The sequence below is a fragment of the Brienomyrus brachyistius genome, chromosome 23 (assembly GCF_023856365.1).
Source record: "Brienomyrus brachyistius isolate T26 chromosome 23, BBRACH_0.4, whole genome shotgun sequence".
Classification (NCBI taxonomy): domain Eukaryota; kingdom Metazoa; phylum Chordata; class Actinopteri; order Osteoglossiformes; family Mormyridae; genus Brienomyrus; species Brienomyrus brachyistius.
Window position 1 is genome coordinate 10,977,038 of NC_064555.1, and position 27,757 is coordinate 11,004,794.

The window sequence follows — 27,757 nt, forward strand, 5'->3', positions numbered from 1 at the left end:
TTTGTTTTGATCCCCGATGTCTGATCCCCAAAGTCTTGGCTACATGAATATGACAAAAATGGTGTATTGCAACATTCAGTTTGATAAATAAATAAGAAAAACCTCATGTCACTATTTCTGGTCTCCTTTCATTGAATATGTAGCCCAGTCAATGTAAACAAAGCCCATATGCGTGCTCTTGTGTCTTCTTGACCCAGTAACAACCACAACATTATCGAATCTATCAAAAAACTTGCGGAGTTTGTTAAACGGTTTGGTGAAATTTCTGTTTTATACCACATGTGGGATAGTCGATTCCAGAACCTGTGTTCTCTCTTCACATGCTTGTGCATAACACTAGTACTGTTGTGATATGTCATCAAAACTTTGGAGCATGCAAAACATATTTTTGTTTTGTGATAATTTGAATTACCCAGATAATTATGTAATTATATTGAAAGAAAACATTTGTTAAAATGAACTAAAGCTTTTCAGAAATGAAAAAGGTAACTTTATTCAAGTTATTTAAAAAAACAATGCATTGATTTAAAATATTGATATTGACAAATTCACAGTCTCATGAATTACATCAATTAATCATGGTAGCCCTCATCTACCTGTTTGCACTACCGCTAGTCTCCCCTACTTTGGCAAATGCACTTTTTACCCCACGCACCCCCCGGGAGGTGGTGCTAGGAGACCCCCCCCCCCCCCAAAAAAAATTCTGCCTACCCTGCTTGCTATGATGCCTCTACTACCTGTGACGTCCTTCCAGCCTGCCCGCCCTTCTGCCTGTGAAATTTCTCCTTCCTTCCCTACTGCTATCACTCTTCATCCAGATATCAGAAGTAGCACCAGCACCTGCCTGCCAGCACCTGCCTGCCATCACCTGCCTGCCATCACCTGCCTGCCCCCTGCATTGAAACTCAGATCTTAAAAATTTTCACTGTGTTAATTAGAATTTTACAATCCTTGCACATTTGACTTCCTCTGCCAGGCCCTGGAGGATAGGCTCCTCATTTGAGTCTTGCTCCTCTTCTTCCTTCTAGGGAGTTTTTCCTTGTCACTGTCACCTCTGCCTTACTCACTGGGGACTTTGGGAAGGGAAAATATACACTACATTGAGGCAATGTAATGTTGTGAAAATGTGCTATATGTCACGCCCAGCTCGTACGATCCTCGTGTGTGCCACGCCTCCTGATTATCCACGTGTGCTTCCCTGATCGTACCCAGCTGTGTCTGATTATGTTAGCCCAGTCTTGTGTATTTCAGTCTGTCTTGCCTTGGTTCCCTGTCCGTCATTGATGTTTGTGAGCGTCAGTAGATGTGTCCTGCTCTGCGTTTCCCCGATCCCTTGATTAAATGCCCTTTTATCCCGTATTCTGCCTGCTTGCCTGCTCCTTGCCCGATCGCCGCTTGCCTGTTCCTGCATGCTCACCCGTTCACCGGCCGATCGTGACACTATACAAATACAATTGAATTTAACTAAATTTATCTTGAGGTGTTTAACTTCTTAGCTTTTAATCTTCTGGGAAGGCTTTCAATGAAGCTTAGTTTCCATCAATGCAGCGCTGGTGCTAGTGCCGAACTTTTTCACAATTCGGCACTGGTTCCACGTGTTTCCATTGAAAAAAAATGGCCTTGGGCCAGAAAAAACGGCCTCAGCACAGCACCACAGAAAAGCTGGTCTCAGAATGTGGCACCATAACATCAACAAGAGTTGGATGTGGTACAGTGTTCAAACGTTCCATATACCCAGAAAATTTAATCCATAACCAATATAGTTTCTAACAACAGTGAAACAACTTGGCCGCATATTAGCAGAATAAGGTTACATATAGTGCTGGGCGGTATACCAGTTCATACCGAAAACTATTTTTTATTATTGTTATATGAATTTTTCTTATACTGCAATACTAGTTTAAATAGCCTACACAACATTTGGGAAGTGGTGCAGCTGGAAACTGTTTAAGGGGTGACCTTTTTCACTGTTGCACCCCTAAAAAAGGGTTAGGGTTAGGGTTAGGGTTATGGAAGATATAGCGGACACTAGAGTTGAAAATTATGATATACTGTCAAAAATCGATTCTGAGATACTAATCGAGATTAAAAACTGGTATCTCATTAGATACTCATTTTCACCATTATCGGAACCAACAGTGTGGTTTTCGCCTCACTTCGCCACACTTCACACAGCACCACTACAGCACAGTCACAGCCCTTCCCCTCCTCTCAATAGCCGCTGAACGCATTCACACTACTTAACACATACATGCCAAGTTGGCCAAACATGGCATATACTGCAGTTGAAGGCACTTCGCAAACTGCTAGTAAAAAAAAAAAAAAAAACACAAAAAAGCCCTTTGGAAGTATTTTGCAGACAGGCTTGGGAAGGCTAAGGATGTCAATAAGCCTCGATGCAAACAGTGCTACAAAGATGTGGCGACGAAGTCAAGTAGCATGTCAGACCTGGCGAAGCATCTTAAAGACCTTAAAGATCTTAAAGATGCGTTTTTTATGAGAAATTTTGTGAGGTCAGTAAAGCTTGTGTCCCAGCAACACTGAACTATTAAACTCTCAAAAATGTTACCTTGGCTGGCAAACTTTAACATTAGCCATTTATCTATAAGCAGTTAGCCAACAAACATGTTAGCCATATGTTAAAATTAAGGTAGCGGATAGGCACAATGGCTAATAATAAAATAATATTAATGTGGGAACAATGCAAAAATGTAAAACAAAAATGTGTCCTGTAAAATCCTGTAAAATGTGGTAAATGCCCAGACATACTTAAAAAAAAAATAAAACTCTATACGTTGTATAGAGTGAAACCAATATAACTTTGAAAAATACCGTGATATTAATTTTTGGTCATACCGCCCAGCTCTAGTTACATAGTTTATTTATTCTGAAAAGAACAAAAGATGGATCTGCTGGCCAGGGGGGGTATTGTAACGTCCAGGGTCAAGCGAGCAGGTGGAAAGTGGGGAAGGATGAGGCAGGCAGGCGAGAATGTGGGATCCATCCATCCATCCATCATCTTCCGCTTAATCCGGGGTCGGCTCGCGAGGGCAGCAGTCTCAGCAGGGAGACCCAGACTTCCCTCTCCCCGGCCACTTCATCCAGCTCCTCTGGGGGGATCCCGAGGCGTTCCCAGGCCAGCCGAGAGACATAGTCTCTCCAGCATGTCCTGGGTCTTCCCCGGGGTCTCCTCCCAGTGGGTCCCTCCCAGAATGACTGAGCTCCTCACCCTATCTCTAAGGGAGAGCCCAGCCACCCTGCGGAGGAAACTCATTTCGGCCACTTGCACCCGCGATCTCGTTCTTTCGGTCACTACCCATAGCTCATGACCATAGGTGAGGGTAGGAACGTAGACCGACTGGTAAATCGAGAGCTTCGCCTTTTGGCTCAGCTCTCTCTTCACCATGACAGACCGATGCAGCGCCCTCATGACTGCTGACGCCGCACCGATCCGCCTGTCGATCTCCCATTCCATCGTTCCCCTACTCGTGAACAAGATCCCGAGATACTTAAACTCCTCCACTTGGGGGAGGACCCCATCCCCAACCCGGAGAGAGCATTCTACCCTTTTCCGGCTGAGAACCATGGTTTCAGATTTGGAGGTGCTGATTCTCATCCCAGCCGCTTCACACTCGGCTGCGAACTGCTCCAGTGAGAGCTGAAGGTCACGGTCCGATGAGGCCAACAGAACCATATCATCTGCAAAAACAGAGACCTAATCCTAAGGTCACCGAACTGGACACACTCAACGCCCTGGCTGCGCCTAGAAATTCTGTCCATAAAAGCTATGAACAGAATCGGTGACAAAGGGCAGCCCTCACGGAGTCCAACCCTCACCAGAAACGAGTCCGACTTATTGCCGCCCATGCGGACCAAACTCTGGCACGGGTCATACAGGGACCGAACCGCCCTTAAAAGGAAGCCCGGTACCCCATACTCCCGGAGCACTCCCCACAGGACTCCCCGAGGGACACGGTGGAATGCCTTCTCCAAGTCCACAAAACACATGTAGACTGGTCGGGCAAACTCCTATGAACCCTCCAAAACCCTGCTGAGAGTATAGAGCTGGTCCACTGTTCCACGGCCAGGGCAAAAACCACACTGCTCCTCCTGAATCCGAGGTTCGACAATCCGGCGGACCCTCCTCTCCAGGACCTCCTTGCCAGGGAGGCCGAGGAGTGTGATCCCCCTGTAGTTGGAGCACACCCTCCGGTTCCCCTTCTTAAATAGGGGGACCACCACCCCGGTCTGCCAGTGCAGAGGCACTGCCCCCAATGTCCACGGGATGCCGCAGATGCGTGTCAACCAGGACAGCCCCGCAGCATCCAGAGCCTTAAGGAACTCCGGGCGAATCTCATCCATCCCCGGGGCCTGGCCACCGAGGAGCTTTTTGACCACCTCAGCGACCTCCATCCCCGAGATAGGCGAGTCCACCCCGAAGTCCCCACACTCCGCTTCCATATCGGAAGGCGTGTCGGTGGGATTGAGGAGGTCTTCGAAGTATTCCTTCCACCGACCCAAAACGTCCCGAGTTGAGGTCAGCAGCGCACCATCCCCACCATAAATAGTGTTGATGCTGCACCGCTTTCCCACCCTGAGCCGCCGGATGGTGGACCAGACGAAGGAACTGGTTCTGTGGGAACGTGGGATATGAGGGTTTATATTAGGGACGACACAGGGCAGACAGTGACGAGCATAAATGTCAGACCTGGGGATACTAACTTGGACGCAGACTAAATACACAAGATAAGCCGAAATAACAGGAAACGGGTGACCACAAATCGGGGAATCACACGTGGTCGATCAGAGGGGCGTGGCACATACAAGGACTTTCCCCAAAAAGTCAGATTCAAATTAGCACCATCTCTAAACTTAGCTTAACATTGTTTCACTAATGCAGTTCAGCTTTACCTAATCAAGGCTCATACAAGATAGACTTGTGTAGTCTCACTTAATGTGTACACCTGAGATATTTAAGAAGCCCAAATGAATGGATGAATGATAGGTTGATCAAATGAGTCGGAAAGCATGTAAAACGAGAGCGGTATTTTTTTCTGCTGCCGATGGAGCTGTATGATAGAAAGATATAATCGCTAAAAAAAAGGCAATACTGAAGCCATAAATAAACCCAGGGAGTTTGGCAAAGAATTGCAGACAGACAATGCGTAAGTTATTTAAATGTTACAAGTGCCTAATACCGTGGCATGGTGGTACAGTGGTTTATGCTGTCGCCTTACACTGCGAAAGTTCCTGGTTCGATCTCCATAGCCAATAAGGAACATTCTGGGTTGAGTTCACGTGTCATTCTTGCTAGGGATGCACCGAAATGAAAATTCTTGGCCGAAACCGAAAACCAAAAAAGAGGAAACGAAGGCCGAAAACCGAAACACCGAAAGAAATTATGCCAATAATTAGTATCATTGCATTTATGGCTATGACTGTGTACTAACCTTACTAAAATCAAGGCATTGCGATTGCATAAATTAATATTAAAGTTTCAAAGAATAAATCAGTTACAAATTATGAAAATATTTATTTAGCACATTGCAACAATGCACAGTATAAAATAAAATAAAATAAAATTCAAACTTAAATGTTTAACTTAACCGCACTCATGTGTACATTAAATAACAATGTACAGGCCTTCTGGCCTGCTGAAAGGTTGTAAAATTAAATATGTTCTCTCATAAAAACAAAGTGCATTTAAGTCTAGTGTATTTTAAATTTGCTCTGTAGGACTACTACAAGAAAGTGCATTCAGAACAAGTCCAACTGCTTAAAGATACAATATTTTCTCTGTAGGCCTACAACATAATAGTGTATCAAAACAAAGATTGCCATAGCCCATATGTTAACTGTAGAACGTTAACAACAACAAATGCACCAAGAATTGCAGATGTGCAAAGTGGATAATAAATATTTAAACACTAGACAAGCCCATTCTACTTCTTGAGGTAAAGTGGCAGGTTTTTCTTGATGAAGAGTAGCTTCTCTGCTTTATTACAGTGAAGTCTGTTCTCACCTCTTCTCATCGAGAACATGGGCTGCAGCACTGAACAGTCTCTCGCTGTCAGTGCTTGTGCACGGAGCAGACAAGTACTTGCGTGCCATCTTTCCCAGGTCAGGAAAGCGGCCGTGATTATTTTTCCAGTAGACAAGAGGGTTATCACTTCTGGGGATGGGGACTTCAGACAGATAACCATCTAGCTGTTGAGTGGTTGAGCTTGTCATCTGCCTGACATTTGAGAAAGTGTATTTAAATAGGGCCAGTGCATAAATTAAAATTTTTGTCAAATTTTATGGCTACATAAAAAAAAAAAACAGAAATATGGCTACAATCTGATAGTCACATATATAGTAGCCTAAGTCAGAATAGAACATAACAGAATAGCCTACCTATTATTATTTGAGGCACTTTCTTGCAGGATTTCACTCAACATATCAGACAACGAGGGTGCATGACCCTCATCTGGTGCAAAGAGACGAGTCTTTTTTCCTGCGCTCTGATCTCCTTCTCCTGTGCTGTGCGCTGCTCCCTCTCCATCTCCCCGCAGGTTCTCGGCATCCATCGCGGTCTGGATCATTTCTCGTGCACGCTGCTTTATTTCTGCATCCAAGTAATGATCTTTATAACGCGGATCAAGTACAGTCGCGTTGAAGTGCAGAGGATCCGAATAGATCTCAGTGAAACGTGTGCTGACAGACTCTAAGAGTGTACTTTTCATTGTTTTCACTCCGTGGTCCATCTCAAACACTTTGGTTAAGAGACGCTTTAGTGCTGCGATTAAAGGAATAACATCCGCTACAGATGCATCAGAGGAGCTGATCTCTTTAGTTAGCTGCTCAAAGGGGGCAAGAAGAGAGAGAATGTTCTCTATTAGGACCCACTGGTGTGAAGTGAATGTCACCGGGAGCTCGTGATCTGCGCTATATGCAGCCAAGACTCGCTTTTGCGCAAAGAGGCTTTGCAACATGTAATACGTGCTGTTCAACCGCGTACTCACGTCTTGCTGGAACCGTTTTATTTGTGTTCCAAACTGACCATGCATAGACTGTAAGCGGGAATAGGCCAACTGTGAATGTTTAAAGTGGCCAACAATTCTTCTGCCTATAGCCAGTACGTCTTTTACGCTGCGTTGAGACAACACTCCATCACTCACAACCAGATGTAGTGTATGGGCCATGCACCTTATTCCCTTCAGCTGACTGTCTTCTATCGCGTTTGCCATATTTCTTGCATTGTCACTCACAATAACATGCACTTTAGATCGGTCGATATGCCAGGTGTCGAACATATTGGCGAATGCATCAGAAATGGCTGCTGCTGTATGTGACCCTCGAAACTCTTGTGAATGGAGCAGAATCTTTTGCAGCTGGAAATCAGCGTCGATCCATTGTGCGGTTAGACTGAGCATACTGGTAAGGCTGACGTCTGAGCTCCATATGTCTGTCGTGAAACTGATTGCTGAAATTTCTGCAGCTATATGCTCATGGACGTGAGTTGCAACAACATTAAACAGCTCAGGTAAACACACGTCTGAGAAATGTCGTCTGCTCAGCATGACATAACGGGGCTCAATGTGCTCGATCAGCCTACGAAATCCTACATCTTCTACGACAGAGAATGGTTGATCATCTAAGGCAATGAATTCCACAATCTTTTGTGTAATGCCCTTTGCCTTGACACTATCACTGGGAAACTTCCTTGCCTTTTCAAAAATGTCAGCCACAGATTCATCACTGCATTTCATGTCTGACCTCTATAATATAGGTACGCTTATACTTAAATTATTTTGAAACTAAAATGCTAAGAAGTCACTTATAGGATTTATTATATTTATTACATGACAAAGGTAGCTGATTATGAGAAAGACCTCAGTGTGTACGTTGATCCTTCCATGTCCCACTCTCGCCAGTGTGGGAAAGCAATAAAAAAGGCCAATAGGATGTTGGGTTACATCTCTAGGTGTGAGGAGTTTAAGTCAAGGGAGGTGATGCTAAGATTTTACAATTCCTTCTTAAGACCCCACCTAGAATGTTGCGTGCAGGTTTGGTCACCATACCTTAAAAAGGACAAAGGTTCAACGTCGGGCTACAAAAATAATTGCTGGTCTTAGAGGAATGTCTTATGATGAGACGTTAGCTGAGTTGAATCTGTTCAGCCTCATGCAGAGGAGATTAAGGGGGGACATGATCCAGGCATAAAAGATTCTAACAGGTCTAGATGCTGTTCAGCCAAATGGCTACTTTAATCCATCCATCCATCCATTTTCCAAACCGCTTATCCTACTGGGTCGTGGGGGGTCTGGAGCCTATCCCAGAAGCAATGGGCACGAGGCAGGGAACAACCCAGGTTGAGGGGCCAGCCCATCGCAGGGATGTGGCACAGTCGTGGCCACAGATGTGTGGTCTCGGAACAGTCATAAAATTGATCAGTTACATAGATCATAAGTCGACGACTTCCAGTATTGTTGTTGTTGTGATCAAGAGGAAACAATACCCTTGACCTGGTTTACACAATACACAAAGGAGCATACAGAAGTTCACCCCTCCCCCAATCAGGCTTTTCTGACCACACCATTGTTATGCTTATACCAGCATACAGACCAAAGGTGGAAGCAAGTTCTGAAGTAGGTACGGATATGGCCAGAAGGTCACCTTGGCACTTGAGCACTGCTTTGACACTACAGACTGGGACATGTTCAAGCAGACAGCCACTTACAACCAACAAACCAACCTCCGGAACTGAACCATAAAATGCTAAATCCGTAATCTGTCTTCTTTTCAAAACGTCAATTGTTCCATTCAGCCCTCATCCACCTGGACACTAATGACTCTCAAATGAGACGGTTGTTCATAGACTTTAGTTCAGCATTCAATTCCATCACTCCTCAATATCTGATACAGAAACTGCACCAGCTGGGCAGTCTCTGTAATTTGCTGCTAGACTTTTTCACTGAGAAGTAGTAGCAGTGTTACAAACTAGTACAAACTAGTACTGTTACTGCTTTTGTTGACTGCACTATATGTTGTCTTGTCCTGTAAATTGCACATGCGTAGTCTTGTGTTGTTTTTGCTCTTTGTGTTACACCATGGTCCTGAAGGAACAATTTTTCATTTCACTGTGTACTGTGTATATGGCTGAAATGAAAATAAAATTACTTGACCCAACTTGATTTGAAACACCACAAGCCATGCAAGTCGGCAAGACATCTGGCACCATCATACTGAGCACAGGACCTCTCCAAAAATGTCTGCTCAGTCCCCTGCTCTTCAATTTGCTAACCCATGACTGAACAACAAATTACAGCACAACTTTTGCTTCAAGTTTTCGGAGGATAACTGTGGTGGGTCTCATCATTGTTATTGACTACAGCAGGGGTGTTATGCTCCAGTCCTGGTCATTGTTAGGTTCCCTTCACTTAACACACCTGATTAAACTCCTTGCCCTAATTACCACACAGCTCTCCCATTTACCACATTTAGCAGATGCCCTTAGCTAGAGGGACTTGCATAAGTGCTTAGAAGTCTCATCAAGGAATGCATTCTGATACCGGCTCAACAGAACCTGGCTAAGAATACTATAGCCGTGGCCAAAAGTTTTGAGAATGTGAAAATTAATATTTGTGTCAGTCTGATGGCAATTTGCATATGAATGCAATACTTGCATACTCTGAAATTATATAAAGTGGGGCATGGTGGTGCAGTGGTTAGCACTGTTGCCTCACACACTGTTGCCTCATACCTCTGGGACCCGGGTTCGAGTCTCAGCCTGGGTTACATGTATGTGGAGTTTGCATGTTCTCCCCATGTTGTTGTGTGGTTTCCCCCCACGATCCAAAAACATGCTGAGGCTAATTGGAGTTACTAAATTGCCCATAGGCGTGCGTGTGTGAGTGAATGGTGTGTGAGTGGCCCTGCGATGGGCTGGCCCCCCATCCTGGGTTGTTCCCTGCCTTGTGCCCATTGCTTCCGGGATAGGCTCCAGACTCCCCCACGACCTAGTAGGATAAGCGGTTTGGAAAATGGATGGATGGATGGATGGATTAAGATCATTTTCATGGCAAAGAGGGATTTTACAATGCATCTGATCACACTTTATAACATCCTGCTAGTAAGATTGCACCTAAACCAACCATTTATCAAGAACTTTGAGGCCAGAGGTTCAATTGTTGTGAAAAAGGCTTTAGGGCACCCAAGAAAGTCCACCAAGTGCCAGGACCGTCTCCTAAAGTTGATTCAGCTACAGGATAGGGGAGCCGTCAGTGCAGAGCTTCTGCAGGAATGGCAGCAGGCAGGTGTGAATGCATTTGCACGCACAGTAAGGCGAAGACTTTTGGAGGATGGTCTGGTGTCAAGATGGGCAGTAAAGAAGTCACTCCAAGAAAAGCATCAGGGACAGACTGATATTCTGCAAAAGGTACAGGGATTGGAATGCTGAGGACTAGGGTAAAATCATTTTCTTTGATTAATCCCCTTTCCGATTGTTTTGGGCATCCGGTAATAAAATTGTCTGGAGAAGAAAGGGTAAGCGCTACCATCAGTAATGTGGCATGCCAACATAAAGCATCCTAAGACCATTCATGTATGGAGTTGCTTCTCAGCCAAGGGAGTGGGCTCACTCACAGTTTTGCCTAAGAACACAGCCATGAATAAAGAATGGTACCAAAACATCCTCTGAGAGCAACTTCTCCCAAACATCCAAGAACAGTTTGGAACAGTGCTCCATCATGCATTGTTTGACACCAAAGGCAAGTGATAAGTGGCTCAGGGAACAAAACATTGATATTTTGGGGCCATGGCCAGGAAACTCCCCAGACCTTAATCCTTTTCAGAAGAATTAAAAAAATTGGTTATCAGTAATAATTGTTGTCAGATCACAGCACACAGTGCACAACAATGAAATGTGTCCTCTGCATTTAACCCACATGTGACATTGTGACATAGCAGGGGGCCACCACACGACAAAACACCTCAGGGATGAGAACCTGAGTGCAACCATGCAGTGGGCGATACCTCACAAACAAACTAGTCCAAATGGACCAGTGTGGGTTTTTTTTTCCGGTAGCTGGAGTTCCAGTCCTGTCACCAACCCTGGAGTCTTTGCATAAACTTAATGTAATTGTCAGTAAAATCCTTTGATACTTATTAAATGCTAGGCATATAAGGATGAATCAGAAATAGGTTAAAAATCCATGTAAATGTATCACGATTTAAACCGGCTGATATGGAAAATCATATGATATGGAAAATCGCTACTTTAGGAGTACTTCACAGTACTTTAACAGAAAAACTGGTGTAATGTCATACTTGGTTTCACAATGTGAGTTCGACGTCAGATGTCACTGCATATTCATGTCGACGTCGTACATCAGTTTTTGGTTTTGACCGAACGTGAGATGGCGAGCGAATTTGAAATTGAGGACGGTGTGGTGGTGCAGTGGTTAATGCTGCTACCTCACAGTAAGAGGGTCCTGGCTTCGGTCCCGGGTCCTTTTTGTGTGGAGTTGGCACGCTCTCCCCGTTTTCCCTGGCGGCTCTAGTTACCTCCCACGGTCCAAAAGCGTGCAGGATAGGTTGATTGGTGAGTCTAAATTGGCCCTGTAGTTGTGTGAGTGTATGCACCCTGTGGTGTGTAGGTGACTGCCCGGGGTTGGTTCCTGTCTGTGCCCCTTGTTCCCGGGATAGGCTCCGGTCCCCACCATGACCTTAGTTGGGATTAAGCGGTTTCAGAAAATGGATGGATGGATGCACCGCCCAATCTTAAATTGGCGGTGTGGCAGCATTTTCTCTTTCTGTAAATCACAAAAACGAAAGCAGCGAGAAAGCACAGACAAGACAAAAACTGCATGCAAACATTGTAAAAGACTGATAACATACACAAATAGCACAATGAACATGTTTCAGCATGTCCACTGGCACTACAGTGAGCTGAGCGAAGATTATTAAAAGGGAAAACCATGCTAAAAAGCTGCACATGCAAGCCTTAGTTTATGGAGATTTTTTTTATTTATCTATTTTGACTGGGGATTTTTTTTTTAATGTTCATCCATCCATTTTCCAAACTGCTTATCCTTCGGACTGTGGGGGAAACCAGAGTACCCAAAGGAAACCCCACAATGACATGGGGAGAACATGCAAACTCCACACACATGTAACCCAGGTGGAGACTCGAACCCATGTTCCAGAGGTGTGAGGCAACAGTGCTAACCACTGCACCACCATGCTGCCCCATTTTTTTTATGTATTTTCAATTTCAGTTGCACTGTTAAGAAGAGAACACGTTTTGCACAGTTTAGAAAGATAAAGGAATATTTTTGAATAAAAATTTTTCTGCAGCTCATTCTGCTAAAAAAATTGAGAAAATCATATCGTGAACTCAAAATCATGAATCGTATCAAATCGTAAGTTGAGTGTATTGTTACATCCCTATTAAAAGCTTGTAATTATACTTCAATATACTATAGAAACATTTACAAACAAAAAGATCTACAAACACTGAAGTAGCAAACTTTGTTAAAACCAATACTTTTGTCATTCTCAAAACTTTTGGCCACAACTGTACATAACTCTAAATCATTTGTGGTGGAACAGTTAAAGAACTAAGCTACACAGGGCTCCAGCCCTCCAGGATTTGAGTTTGACATCCCTGAACTACGATGTACTGTGGATCCACCATACATACATGCATATTACTGTATATATGTTATACACTTACAGTACATACATATTACATACTACATAGTAAATATACTTCAAAGACTATAACAACTAAAAACTGCTGCTATCCACCTTTGCACCATGGATCCACAAGATTTGCACTGTAATTTCTCTTTTATACATAGTATTTAATGCAATTGAAATTTAAATTTTTGAAACTTTTTTTTTTGCTTGTAGTTTGTTCATGCATTCAATGTGGGTCTAAAAGGAATGCAATTTCAATCCTCTGTGTATCCTGTACATATGGCAGGATTTAAAAACGGCTTTGACTTTTGACTCTTCGAGAGATAATATCCCACCACTTCACCATCACTTCACCTACCTATTTCTTCCAGGACAGAAATTTGGCAAACTGGCTTATTAAACAGACGGCACCCTATGTTGGTGCTAATTTGAAAGCCACTAATCTCCTCTGTAAAACCACCCATTCTGCTGCCAGTGTTTGTTGCAGGAGATTGCATATGGCTGAGAGCTTAATTATACGCCTGCATCAGTATTGGTTGTGCCAATTCTTCTAATTAATGGGTGTGTCCACATACTGTTGGCCATATGATGCAGTTACATATAGCTTATAGTATGCTCAAATGAAACAAAGGTAAATGATTTCATTGGTATGGAAACCAGCGCAGTGACTTCAAATACTGTAGATAAAATGACAAAGCAGAGACGCACTTCATTGCCAGGGGATAGTATAGTCTGAGGTCTACCTCACTGGTTATGCTTTACTCAAACAGCATTTTAATTCATAATATTAAATTTTCCATGATCATTTTTGTTCACCTCTTTCGATGTGCCCAAATCCATACAGCTTGTGATGATCACATTTTCTGAACAGATTCATATGGTCATAAAGGAAGAGAACCTTTAAGTACATTAGCTATCATTCTGCCTTTACCCCTACAGTAACTGCTCACCTGAAACAAACTGGGTAGATCTGTAACCTTATTACTTATTACTGTCGCACAGTGTAGCAGAGTGGTAGAAAAACAGACGCGACACTCCCATAGGGACCGATTGTAAAAAAGGAGGAGGAATTTCCGGCAAACTTCCGGGTCATGGGGACGGTGAATAGTTCCAAACACTGACATTCATGGCACAGAATCATTTAATTTCCATTGCTTACCAAGCACTTTAAGCAGTGTGTTAAAAAAATTACATTTAAAAAAATCATTTAATACATTAGCTGTCATTGATATACTAAATATTATTTTAGCATTAGCTGTTAATGTTTATCTTAATTAATAGTTATGACCAATGGATTTGTAGAGCCAATGATATGCATGCTATATTTTGGCGGACCAGTTTGGATAAACCTAAGATATGAACACACAGGCTGAATACAATTGTACCACAGGCCAGATGAAGCCCGCGGGCCTTAAGTTTCAAATACCTGATCTAAACCACTATAAGAACACTATTATTAGGGTGAAAATCTCCTATTATTCATCTACTATCAGCTCTGGAGAGGGTAACATGAGGTTCCTCTTCTCGAAGGTGAACAGACTACTTCAGTCACCAGACACAAATCTTCAGCATCAATATAGTGAGCAATATACTGCAAAATATTTTCTTCTGTTATTTTAACTCTCAAATTGACAACACTTAGCAAGAGCTAGGTGTCAGGATTGGTGCCTATCTGACCCTGTCTTATGTGTCTTGCCCCATTTGGCCAGCAGGTGTCACTGGGCATCTTGCAGCCCTTCAATCCCTAGTATGTTTCTTTGCTCCCTGGGCCGCCATGTATTTCCTTTGGTTGAGCGTGCGGCTCAGAGGCTAAACACCTCTACTCATGAGTTCATGGCTGGCTAAAGGCCAGCCTCACCTGTCATTTAATAGTTATTGGTTTTATGGTTCCTTAGTGTCTGTTATTGTTTATCTTTGTGTCCCTGTTTAAGCTTTACCCTGCTCATACCTGGGTTAATTCCAATCCATGCTTATTCCTATTCTTTCCTAGTGTTAGCCCTCAGTGTTTGTCAGTGTTCCCTAGTTTCTCTTCTTGTAATTTATTCCACCTATTGCTTGTTGCCTTGTGCCTTTATTGATTGGGTGATTTTGTTATGGCCCACATTTGCCCATGGTTAGTCCTTAGTTCTTATTATTTGAATTTACACTTTCCCGTGGTTTGTTGCTTCAAATATAATGCCTTAGACAAGATTCCTACCTAATGTGTGTTCTAATAGCTGTTTCGGCCAATGCTAGTTTTAGCACCAACTGATGGACTTCCAAAAGTCTCAGAGTTAGTCACATTAACTCTATCAAACATTATCAAAACTTAGGAGTATACTATAAAGTGAGATTAGCATACACCCTTTAAAAGCCTTCCTTTACCAATCACTATCACACATACGCACAGTGTGGGAATGTGGCCGAGAAAATGACAAAAGTGTTGACATATTTTAGAATGACATATGTTCATTTATAATTACACCAAAGTACAAAGGGTAGAGTTAATGGGCTAAACTATAAACTAAATGAGACAGACATGCTCAGCAGAGTGTGGTTTAAGCAAGAGATGATGGGGGACAATGCACACCATTTAATTTTTTGATTATGTATTTCTATACATCTTGATTATTAATTGCACTGTGTCCATTCACCACCAGTGCCTATAAGCAAGCGACAGCAATTGAAAGTGAAATGTACATCAAACATTCTAATATTAATTAAAAGCAAGGGGTGTGCAAGAGTTGCTCGAGTCTCCATCTATGCTTTTCAGTGAGTGTTGTGAAGAACACACGACACAATGAAAAGTAAAATAATTCCATTGCTTTGCATCTTATTTAACTACCATCCAGAAAAACAATTAGAAGGGCTTATATTACATGTGATTAAATAAACACTTAAGATCTAATCGATGAGATGACAGGCACTATATGACAGGCCACGACCAAAACCACTACACCGCAGCTGTACCAGCCTCACTTCAGGATATCTTTTGCATAAATATTTACGCAAATAATATCTTCCCTGCTCCAGCAAATAGAAAGTGACGTTGTGAGCAAGGATTTTGTCATTTATAAAGAAGAATGGCTCCTGGAACACTTGCAACAGGTGGTGGCTGTAACTGGCCAAGGTTTCCAAGGCACCACAGCAGCTCTCATGTCTATTCTGGGGAAGTTTCAAACATGCGTTCCCGGGCAAGGAAGTCACTCAAAGATCCACATCCCTATTGGCGGCATCATTCCATACCTCCAAATGGGGTTGAACTAGAGCTGGGCGGTATGACCAAAATTGTATATCACTGTTGATCGAAAAGTTATATCAGTTTCACAGTATACAACGGTATTTTTTTTTTAAGAATGACTGGGCATTTACCACATTATACAGGACACTTTTTAGTTTTACATTTTTGCATTGTTCCCACATTAACTATAATTTATTATTAGCCATTGCGCCTATCCGCTACCTTAATGATAACATACGGCTAACATGTTTGTTGGCTAAGTGCTTATAGATAAACGGCTAATGTTAAGGTGTGCGCCGCAGCAAGTTAACATTTTTGATAAATGTTTAATAGTTCAGTGTTGCTGGAACGCGAGCTTTACTGACCTTGCAAAATTTCTCATAAAGACCGGAATGTTGGTCTAAGATGCTTCGCAAGGTTAGACGTGCTACTTGACTTCATCGTCACAACTTTGTAGCTTATCGACATCCTTAGCCTTTCCATGCAATTCTGCAAAATGCTTCCAAATAGCACTTTTTTTTTACTAAAGCAGCTTGCAATGTGCCTTCAACTGCAACATATGCCATGTTTGACTAACTTGGTATGTGAGTGTTAACCAGTGCAAATGTGTTTAGTGATTATTGAGAGGAGGGGAGGGGCTGCGCTAGTGTGTGTGCATGTGCATGCATGCACGTGTGCCTGCACTGTCATGGTGCTGTGTGAGGTGTGGCGATGGAGGTGCACTGTTGGTATCAATAATGGTGAAAATGAGTATCTAATCAGATACTAATTTTTAATATGGATTAGTATGTGAGAATCAATTTTTGACAACCCCAGTGTCTCATTTTGAACTACAGTGTCAGCTATATTTTCCGTTTCTGATGTTTCGCAGTTCATTTTTAACAGTGTCACAGGGCAAACAGGTCACCCCTTAAACAAACAGTTTCCAGCTGCACCACTTTCCGAACATTGTGTAGGCTATTTAAACTGGCATTGCGGTATAAAAAAAAATCATATCATAACAATAATAAAACGGTTTTCGGTATGAACCGGTATACCACCCAATGCACAAATCATTGGGGTATCAGTGCGAACTGTAAGAAGGGGCCGATGTATATAGTTAAAACTTATCCTTGCGGTGATGTTGTCACTATTAAGTTAAAATATATTAATGTGTCAATTAACTGTTCAGCCGTAAATTTCTCAAATTTTTTACGTGGTGCAGAGATAAAGGGAATGGTTCACAATTTATCAATTTCGCCCTCTTCCATCCAATGGCCAGTTCCAGCTACCACCTTTTGCAAGTGTTTCAAGTGTTTAATCCTAATAAGTTATGCATAATATCCATAACATTCTGAGGGATAGCCAACATGGATTTCCAGAAGGTATTGATGTTGTCCCCTACAAATGGCTCTTGCACTCAAGGTTGCAGGGATTTTAGGAACTGTAGCAGCTTGGATCAAAACCTGGTTCACACACAGGAAGCAGCGAGTAGTTATTAGAGGCATAATGTCACAGTGGGCCTGCGTTCATAGTGGGGTATTGCAGGGTTCAATTTTAGGACCACTATTGTTCCTAATTTACATCAATGATATTGACACTAATATATACAGTAAACTGGTTAAATTTGCAGACGACACCAAGGTGGGTGGTGTAGGAGATACTGATCTAGCAGCAGAGAGGCTACAACGGGATCTTGATTTAATTAGCGACTGGGGCTCATACCTGGCAGATGAAATTTAACGTAGATAAATGTAAGGTAATCCATGCAGGGAGCAGAAATATAAAGTACAGATATTTTATGGGTTCCACTGAAGTAAAGGTAGCTGATTATGAGAAAGACCTCTGTATTTATGATGATGCTTCCATGTCCCACTCTCGCCAGTTTGGGGAAGCAATAAAAAAGGCCAATAAGATGTTGGGTTATATCTGTAGGTGTGTGGAGTTTAAGTCAAGGGAGGTGATGCTACGATTATATAATTCCTTGGTAAAACCCCACCTAGAATAATGTGTGCAGGTTTGGTCACCATACCTTAAAAAGGACATTGCTGCCTTGGAAAGGGTGCAACGTAGAGCGACGAGAATGATTTCTGGTCTTCGAGGAATGTCTTATGAGGAGAGGTTAGCTGAGCTGAATCTTTTTAGCTTCGAGCAAAGGAGAATAAGGGGGAACATGATCCAGGTGTATACGATTCTAAAAGGTCGGGATGCTGTTCAGCCAAATGGCTATTTCGATATTAGGTTAAATACTAGCACTCGTGGCCATAGGTGGAAAGACGCTGATTTTGTAATCAGTGCAGACTGCCTTAACGTAAAGTGTGTAGTAAACTGTCAGTTATTGCTCACTGAATGTCATTATAGGACAGGAAAATAGAGCAATTAGGGAACTGCAGTGCTGTGCCCTAGAACCTGTGAATTAACTTGCTTGCCTGCTAGTGGCATTCCAGTTCATTTCAAAAGGCATGCTCAGGCAGTGCCATCTTGTGGTTTTTCATATATGTAAGACTTCATTACAGAAATATAAGACTAGCTACTTTTGTTCCTAAGAACGAAAAAAAAAATACTACAGATGCACCAAACCAGCCAGGGACCCAAATCAGCCAATTTTCAGCGTACTCAGCCCAGACCCGACTCCAGCCAATCAGTCTCATGCATTTCCAATGCCATGCTGGTAGGATTTACACATGCACCACACGTCATAAGCATAGCAGCGCAGGCAATAGCCTCACAACCGTGCGAGGACTCACCGCCATGTGCTAACTTGTCATTAGCGTGGAAGTTCCCTGAGCTATAACGTCCATACAGTATGAAGGTATGAAAAAGCCTGATCTTAATCTTATTAAGGATTTGTATGTGCATAACATGCAATGTTGGTATTAATATTATCCTGCACCTATTACTCAGGTATACAAAAAACATTTCCAGGTGGCAAGGTTTTTTGAATGGATTTAGGGTATTTTGAGGGTGCTGAATTCAAAAATCCCATTACTTTTGCTGAATTGGTTCTAGTTTTTGAGATAATGGACATCCATGAAAATAACGCATTCCCCACTTGTGTGTGATAACAAATGCAATAGCTTTTGGTCTGTCTTTTGACAGTTTTAACGGTGTCTTAGGTAATGAAATATCCTATATAATTATTTTGTATTTCAATTTGTAGGCCTACAATGCTATAAAGGTGACTTTTTGAACCCAGAATTCAACTGTGAATTTGCAGAGGAAAGAAGTCGGCTACAATATAAGTTTGTAAACCCAGTCTTGGTTTATACCCAAAAAGTTTTTTCTTAATAAGTATATAAATATATGTAAAAATTATGACTTCATCAAGAAGAGCCTGCATCAACAATCCTCATGTATTCTGCTACATCTGTGGAGAGTACATGGTTGAATAAAAGGAAGAAATATCACAGACTGTGCATCAAGTATACCCGTCTTATTTTGGAGTACAGCTTGGAGACCAGGATAAGTCTTGATTTGCAAAACATGTGTGGAGCACCTATGATAGTGGACAAATGGTTAAAGAAAAAGTTGGTGTGCCAAGGGTATAGAGAGAACCGAAAAACCACCATGATGATTGTTATTTTTGTGTTGTACCGTAAAGGTTAAAGGCTTTAATCATTACAAGAAAGCTCGGTGGGATTATCCTGATTTGGAATCAGTAAGACGACTTATTCCACATGGCAATGACGTTCCCATAACAGTGTTTACCAGACTATGAAAAATGCTACTGTCAGACTCTGAAGAGAGGCAGGGATTGGAGTGTATGGCAGGTAGTAGTAGTGGAAGTGAATTTGAAGGAAGCTTCAACGCCTCAACCATTAAGCCAAAAAGTACTCAATGACCTGATTCGAGACTTAAATCTGACCAAGCAAACATCTGAACTTTTAGCGTCCAGACTTAATGAATAAAATCTTATAAAGGCAGTTAGTTAAAATTTAAAAAGTTAAAATTACAGCCTATTGGACAAGAGAAGAGAGTCTTCTCCCATATTTCAACCAAGAGGAAGAACTTGTATACTGCAATGATATCCCAGGAATTGTACATCAAATGGGACTAACAGAATATCGACCAGAAGATTGGCACTTTTTATAGACAGCTCCATCAGAAGCCTTAAATGTGTTCTCTTGCACAATGGTAACCGTTATGCGTCTCTTCCCATTGCTCACTCAACAAAACTTAAAGAAGAATATGAAAATCAGGAACATCAGTGGTAGATTTCTGTTGATCAGAAGATGGTGAACTCCTTGCTTGGACAGCAATCTGGATACACAAAATACCCATGCTTCATGTGCCTCTGGGATAGCAGGGCAAAGCAAGATCATTGGACAAAAGTGTCATGGCCTACAAGGGAAGAAATGATTGTTGGCGCTGCAAATATCATCAACAAACCACTGGTGGACAAGAACAAAATCATTCTCCCACCGCCTCATATTAAGCTAGGATGACTGTAGAGTTGAGCTCCATCCGATATATATTACCTCCACAGGAAACAAGCGATCTTTAAGGACGTGAAGTAGAGCTCCGGTTAGGAGAAGGGTCCAGGTACAGACACCTGTAGAGTGGAGCTCCACCGGAAATACGTCAACTCCACAGGAAACACGTAATCGCAACTCTGTGTTACAGCGAATAAACTTAACCCTAACCGGAGCTCCACTTTACGTCCTTAAAGATCACATGTTTCCTATAGAGGTGACATATTTCCGGTGGAGCTCCACTCTACAGGCGTCTGCAGCTAGACCCTTCTCATTAAGGTTAGGGTTTATTCGCTGTAACACAGAGTTGAGGTGGAGGTGACATTTTTCCAGTGGAGCTCCACTCTACAGGTGTCTGCAGCTGGACCCTTCTCTTTCAGCCAGCTACATAAACTGGAACTACCTCCGTGATGACAGAATTTTGCCCTTATTGGCTGAAGATTAGTCACACGCATGACATTTGTACAGTGCTACAGTACAGGCACGTGTACGCACACACACACACACTCGCGCAGCCCCTCCCTCCATCTCAATAGCTGCCGAACACATTCGGGCTGGTTAACACACACATACTGAGTTGGCCGAACATGGCGCATGCTGCAGTTGAAGGCACTTTGCAAGCTGTTTTAGTAAAAAAAAAAATGCAAAAGTGCCGTTTGGAAGTATTTTGCAGACGAGCATGGAAAGGCTAAGGATGTTGATAAGCAAACAGTGCTATAAAGTTGTGGTGACGAAGTCAAGTAGCATGTCAAATTTCGCGAAGCATCTTAAAGACCAACATCCTGGTTTTTGAGAAATTTCGCACGATCAGTAAAGCTCGCCTTCCAGCAACACTGAACTATTAAACACTTCAAAACATTTTTGATAACTTGGCTGGCGCACACCTTAACATTAGCTGTTTATCTATAAGCAGTTGGCCAACAAACACGTTAGCTCTATGTTATCATTAAGGTAGCGGATAGACGCAACGGCTAATAAAATAATAGTTAATGTTTTAACAATGCAAAAACGTAAAATAAAAATGTGTCCTGTAATATCCTGTAAAATGTGGTAAATGCCTAGTCATACTTAAAAAAAAAAAAATACCGTCATATACCATGAAACTGCTATAACTTTGAAAAATACTGTGATATAAATTTTTGGTCATACCGCCCAGCTCTATTACCTTTAATCAAACAGTGCACCTACACAATTTATTTAAACCATAATATATATATGTAATATAGATGCCATACAGTCAGGTTTACAAACATGAAAGAATGACTCGTTTTGAAGACCTCAGTGAATTCAATTCAATGATGCCTCTGTTCATGAAATTTCTTCCCTGCTAGACATTCCACGGTTAACCATAAGTGGAATTATTGCAAAGTGGAAGCTTTCAGGAGCAACAGAAACACAGCCGTTAAGTGGCAGACCACGAGGGTATTCCATGAAGCAGGATTAAGGGAAATTCTGACATATTTCAACAAGTCTAGCTCATTTAAGTGGGAGTTTCATTCCATCAACACGTCTTAAATGAATCCCCGCTGAAGTATATTGGTAACTTAGGTGAGTGAACAAGTCTGCTCCCGACCAGGTTAACTGTCTCGTTAGTTAAGTGTTGTCTCAGAGAATGCCCGATGTGTGGGAACAGATTCCCAAAAGATAGTTTCGTCGGACGAAATTCCGTGATCTTACTACTCATGTCATGTAATCATAAAATATAAAAAAGTCTATAAAAATCACATCGACATTCCAATTCATTCCAAAATAATTAAAATAAAAGCGTACCCATATTACAAAGGTCAAACATGAAATGCAATGGAATTTTAGTCACAGTCTACTTTGAAAGTTTATCACAGTACAATCCCATTATAATGGACTCGCTTATAACGGAATATCGTCTATGATGGACGAGGTCCTCTGGACCTTTAAGAACATGCAGAAAAAGCATCGGATATAGCGGACTCGCATACAATGGAATTTCACTTATAACGGACAAACAATTTGGTCCCCAGGGCTGCTTTTTTTGTAGTTTTGTTCAGCTATAATGGACATGCAGATGCCAGTGATATCCACCGCAGATACGTAGTCAGGATTATTAATAGTCACACATCTGGTCAGGTAAAGTTGGATTATTACATGCACAATATAATAATCTATACCACAAATGTGCCTGCTGGGGTGTGAAATGGTGTTCTGTAGTTGTGCCCTGGGCATACAGCAACTCTGGATATAACAGACTTCGGATATATCGGACTGTTTTGCCAGGTCCCTTGAAGTCCGTTATAAGTGGATTTTACTGTAGTAAAAACAAAGACAAGATATGGTTATTTGTGCAGAACATTTCACACGGATGCGATTGAAAGTATTTTACAGAGATCAAATAATACAGAATAGCATTATTATACAGTAAGAATGACACATCATCTTAGCCCAGAAGGTTACCGGTTGGCTATAGGAATCGAATCAGAAATTTTCACAGTGTAAGGTGACAGCATAAACCACTGTACCACCATTTGTATTTTTCATACAGCACCATCAGCAGCGTTTGTTATATGGCAGAAAAAAAACACCGCTCTCGTTTTACACGCTTTCTGACTCATTTGAAAGATCTATTGTTCATCCATTCATTTGGGCTTCTTAATATCTCGGGTGTGTGCACTAAGTGAGACTATGCAAGTCTGTCTTGAATGAGCCTTCATTATTTAAAGCTGAACCATGCTAGGGGAACAATATGAGGCTAAGTTTAGAGATGACGCTAGTTTGAGTCTGACTTTTTCAGGAAAGTCTGGCGCAGGATATCTGTTAATACCTAGGGTAGAAAGAGCTACGGTAGGCTGCAGAGCTTTCTCCTATAGAGCTCCTCAGCTGTGGAATAGTCTTCCACCGGATGTGCGGGTTTCAGGCCCATTCAAGTCTAGACTAAAAACACACCTGTTTAGTTTAGCTTATAGGGACATTAGTTCTAGCTCTAGCCAACTCCTTACTCCCAGTCAGACCTATTGTGTGAGGTGTAGAGCTGGGTGGGGATCGGTGCCATTGGTTTTGGATAAACTGGACTGTCAGTGCTGTCACTCTAGCTTCATAATCGCTTGTGGGATTGGAGTGCTGACATTTCAGGGACTCCCCATGCCTACATTCCCACTTGCCTCTCCCTCCTACTTATGCTGCCATAGCCATATCTGCCGGAGCTTGCACTATGCACTTCATATTGCACTAACCTAACTGTTAGCACTGCCTATAGTCTCTCCTACTTTGACTAATTGCACATTTTATTTCCCTTACTCCTCCTGGGCGGTGCTGCCTGTAGACCTCAATCTATCAAGATGTCCAGCACACCCTGCTACATGTGACGTCACCACTACTAATGACGTCCCTGCATCGAGCGTGCTGTAAAGCGCTTTGAGACCATGTAATGTTGTGATAATGCACTATACAAAAATAAATTTGTTTGTTTGTTTGTTTCTTTAGCTACTTTCACAGAATACCCCCACGTAAAGTAACAGAGCGAGGTTACCGAGTACTGAGGCGCATAGTATGTAAACATTAATACTCTGTTGACTCAATAACTGTTCCAAACTCCCTCTGGCATTAACCCCAACACAGACATTTCATGGAATGGGCTTTGATGGCTGAGCAGAGGCTGTGGATGAATGGGCAAAAATTCCCACAGACATACTGCAAAATCTTGTGGAAAACCTTCCCAGAAGAGTGGCACTTGTTATAGCTGCAAAGGGGGGGACCGACTCCATATTAATGCCTGTGGATTTAGAATGGGATGTCTTAAAAGTTTCTGTAGGTGTAATGGCCAGGTGTCCATGTAGTATATTATGAAGATTTTTTTAGAAAAATCACATTATACTGTTCCACTAAAAAGTTCTGCTTATTTCAAGTAAACATAAGGGTATAGTAGGTTTATGCTACCTACACAGAAAACAGTAAATAAGGGGATAAGCCCGTTACTTTTTGCCCTTCTACGTTTCCTTAGGTGGGAGTTTGTTCTTAACATTTTTTTTGTGGGGGGGGGGGGGTATACTCTTTGGTAGTCCTGCACAGGATGTAGACTAAGCACACTTCCTGTTTCAAGTCTCTTAACAGGCAGTGCTAGCAGCATGTAGGATATTTGCTGCACTACATTTTTTGAATTAAAAAACAATTTGACTTAAGGCTGCTACTGTGTAACATTATTAAACCAGCTCTCTGTTACAACAAATCCCATTCTCAATATGAAATTTAACCTCATTCTCAGTTGTTCCCCAACCAATAGTATTGATCTGTTGATTGTTGGGCCTACTGCCAAGCAGGGAAAATCCACTTCAAGGCACACATGTAGAATAGCAGTGGTATGCAATATTTACCATATGCAACACAAACAATTAAGGTTTCCACTTACAATCTGAAAAAATATGGGAGGTGGTCAGAGATTAAACCCAGCAGCAGACCACAATGTCAGCATTTTCTTGTATTATGCCCTATAGATCAGTTTTCATTTAACGATAACTGAAATTTGTTCTTATAGTATTTGGGTTAACGGAATTAAGACACAAAAATAAAATTAAAAACTACAACTATAAATATTTCTTCTAAATTAACTTAAATAAAACAAATGTCAAATGCCTTTTGTTACCGTTCAGCTTAATGAGTTGTTCATTTTTCCTCCTTGATGGAGATCATCCAAGAATATGCAATCCCGTGTATTTACTTCAGATGACCATTAAAAAAACATGGAACGTTTTGTCGGTTTTGAAAACACGGGGCTCTATTCTTCCAACAGATGCACAATTTAAAAAACTTATGAGTTATGCATATCCCCCCTCGTCAGCGCGGTCACGCCCACCGCGGCTAAAACAAAAAAAGAAGCCACCGCCGTGCAAAAACTCCCAATTTAGCACGAAAAGCAGTTACCCGGTCAATGACATTGGCAACAAGCTAAACGTGGAACATTAGTTTTTAATTTACATTGTGAACCTAATGTAAGTGAAATCCATTGAAACCCCTTTATTCTGAATATGAATATCATTGTTATGAACGACAATCCTTCGTCAAAAATTAAATGTTACAGTGATTGGATTTAGTGTACAGCAATTGATATTACCTTATTAGGCATTTTTAAATTATGTCACTTGTAGCACTGATTACATTACTATGACCTTAATTATCTTGCTTTGCAGAAGAGAATATTGGGGGCAAGCCGCAAAGAGAGGCGCTAACTCAAAACACAAATATTCACAAAGAAATTATTCTAACAGTAGACAGCAAATGTGAACATGAAACAATGCGAAATCCCGCCAAATAATTCTTGCATTTCTAGATCCCAAAATAGAGGATAACTCCAGGAAAAACAGGACGTATGGATTTAACGATGTCTCAACGAATAGGCACTACTATTGCAGTTTTAAGACCGAATAACAGAAAACAAGATAAAATGCTTTTAAAATTTTCAACTTTACTGCGATTAACGCCCAATAGATAGCAATTATGGGATAGTAACCCATAATAAGATGTACTTTCATTTCTTCAATTGTTTTGTATTGTCGATCGTTTTACTCCGCACGCCACAACTATAACAGACTACAACAGATGCAAAATCAACATTTTAGAAAATAATGCGAGCCTGTCGTCAAACTAATTTTAAATTAGAAAAAAATTATGTGTCCTGGGAAAGAGTTCCTGATAATGACCCATATTGTGTTTTAAGTACAAATACATATACCAGGGCTGTTTTCCTCTCTTCATTCTGAACAAGTCTGTAAACAAACAAATAAGCCTACCCAATAGATATGGTATAAATGTTAGTATAATTGTAGTAGCATGGAACTGTTTAGAATGCAATGATAATAAAATAATTATGCAATCAACTGCATAGTCCAAACAAGCGTATGCACTACCGCGTAGTCTTCGGTGTATTAATCCAAAACAATTTCTAGTAACTGCCACTAAAAACACACACACACACACACACACATCTACCCAATTAATTAAGCAGTGCAAGTATGATTCACCGAGTGGGCGAGCGTCATAGTCAGGTAGTTCCGCTGAGCTGTACAACGCTACGCGGTTTCCATAGTCGTGATTTGCAAATAAATTTGATTCCGATGTCATTTACGAAAATACAGCAAATAACATTTTTGCACGCAACTTGTAAAACAGCGAAACCTACAAATCACGATCATCCAAAGAACATTTAGGTAGTCTCGTTGCAGCCATTATGTAGTTAATCGTGGCTATCAAACGATTTCCGTTTAAACACCTGCTCTTGTGATTCGCCAGAGATCGCGGAAAATGTTCATATAAGCACCATGCCGAAAACAGAATGAGAAACCATTTATGACATTTTTATTCCCGAATAAGCGGGCCATCTTTCAAGTATCAGCACATTAAAACCTAACAGAAAAGGGAAAGGAAGGGGAGGATCAACCCCAGGGCGCTTTCTGCCGTTTCGGCCACAAAAGAATTGGAGGCGGCACATGCTGTGAGGCGGGGACACAAACCGAAAATGGACGGACAGCTAAAAAAAATTAATTTATATCTAACCAAGTAAATAGTCGGTAATTAACATATTTGCATATATATATTAACGAGCATACACGAGGGTTTGTAGCAATTACTTTTAAAACACTAGCTGGGGAAACATTTGAAACAATAAAAGCACGTTTAAAACAATTTAAATGAATCGATTATTATGCAGCTATACTGTATACATGCTCGGTAAATGCGGCTATTGATATACAACCTTGCTGTATTGTTGGGGTTACGACGTGTACTATTAACCTACTCACCCGCATATTAATGTCTTTAACTCGTTCTTGGCGATTTTTCGGTAAAGAATCCGTTACCCGCGACATCGCCAACAACAGCCTATGTTCATACAGATTAAAATCTTTTTTTAACACTGCTGTCTTTTTCAGAGGTGGAGTATATTTTTCCTTTGTCTCCAGTGGCCAAGGTAAAATCGAATTAATCCACAATTCATTAATCTTTTCACGCATCCAGATCTCCGGCTCGGATGTGCGGGAGCACCGTTTTCTTCGTACAGTAAACTTGAGGTCGAAGACTGTTACAGCTGTCCTCACGCAGCCCAGACGAGCCCTGACCGCGCCCACTGGGCGTGGACGCGCAGCTCATGCACCAGCCCTTTCACATTTCTGACGGCTAAACATTACGTGATGTCAGCCGGCAGCAAGACAACGCGATCCAGGAGAGATTCCTGGCTCATAGCAAAGGTCTTTCATCAAACACTAAAAACCGTCTTCATCAGGAGCCGATTCTTGTCCACTCTGCAAAGTTAGCAGCAGGTACTTCCGGCTTTTGTTATGTTTTAACACCTTTGTTTCAATGGTAGTGAATCTGAAATGCTAAAACATGCCCAGTATAATATAAATTAAATATATACCTGTCGTCCCTTAATTTAATCAAGGCA

The 27,757-nt window shown here is 41.7% G+C and overlaps 2 protein-coding genes across 3 annotated transcripts in view; both read right to left on the reverse strand.

The window, feature by feature from the left end:
- Positions 1–27,423, reverse strand: part of LOC125718940 (rho guanine nucleotide exchange factor 2-like) — a 68,958-nt gene extending 41,535 nt beyond the window's left edge. For both annotated transcript variants that reach the window (XM_048993261.1, XM_048993260.1), the window contains exon 1: positions 27,117–27,423. In XM_048993261.1, coding sequence (XP_048849218.1) covers positions 27,117–27,326 — 210 coding nt within the window. In that variant the 5' untranslated portion in view covers positions 27,327–27,423. The remainder of the gene's footprint in view (positions 1–27,116) is intronic.
- Positions 5,556–9,925, reverse strand: LOC125718954 (zinc finger BED domain-containing protein 4-like). The gene is made up of 2 exons (XM_048993297.1): positions 6,397–9,925; positions 5,556–6,235 (listed from the first exon to the last, which is right to left on the reverse strand). Exons 1-2 carry the CDS (start codon positions 7,749–7,751, stop codon positions 6,019–6,021), a joined length of 1,572 nt encoding a protein of 523 aa, XP_048849254.1. The 5' UTR covers positions 7,752–9,925; the 3' UTR covers positions 5,556–6,018.
- Positions 27,424–27,757: the final 334 nt, after the last annotated feature.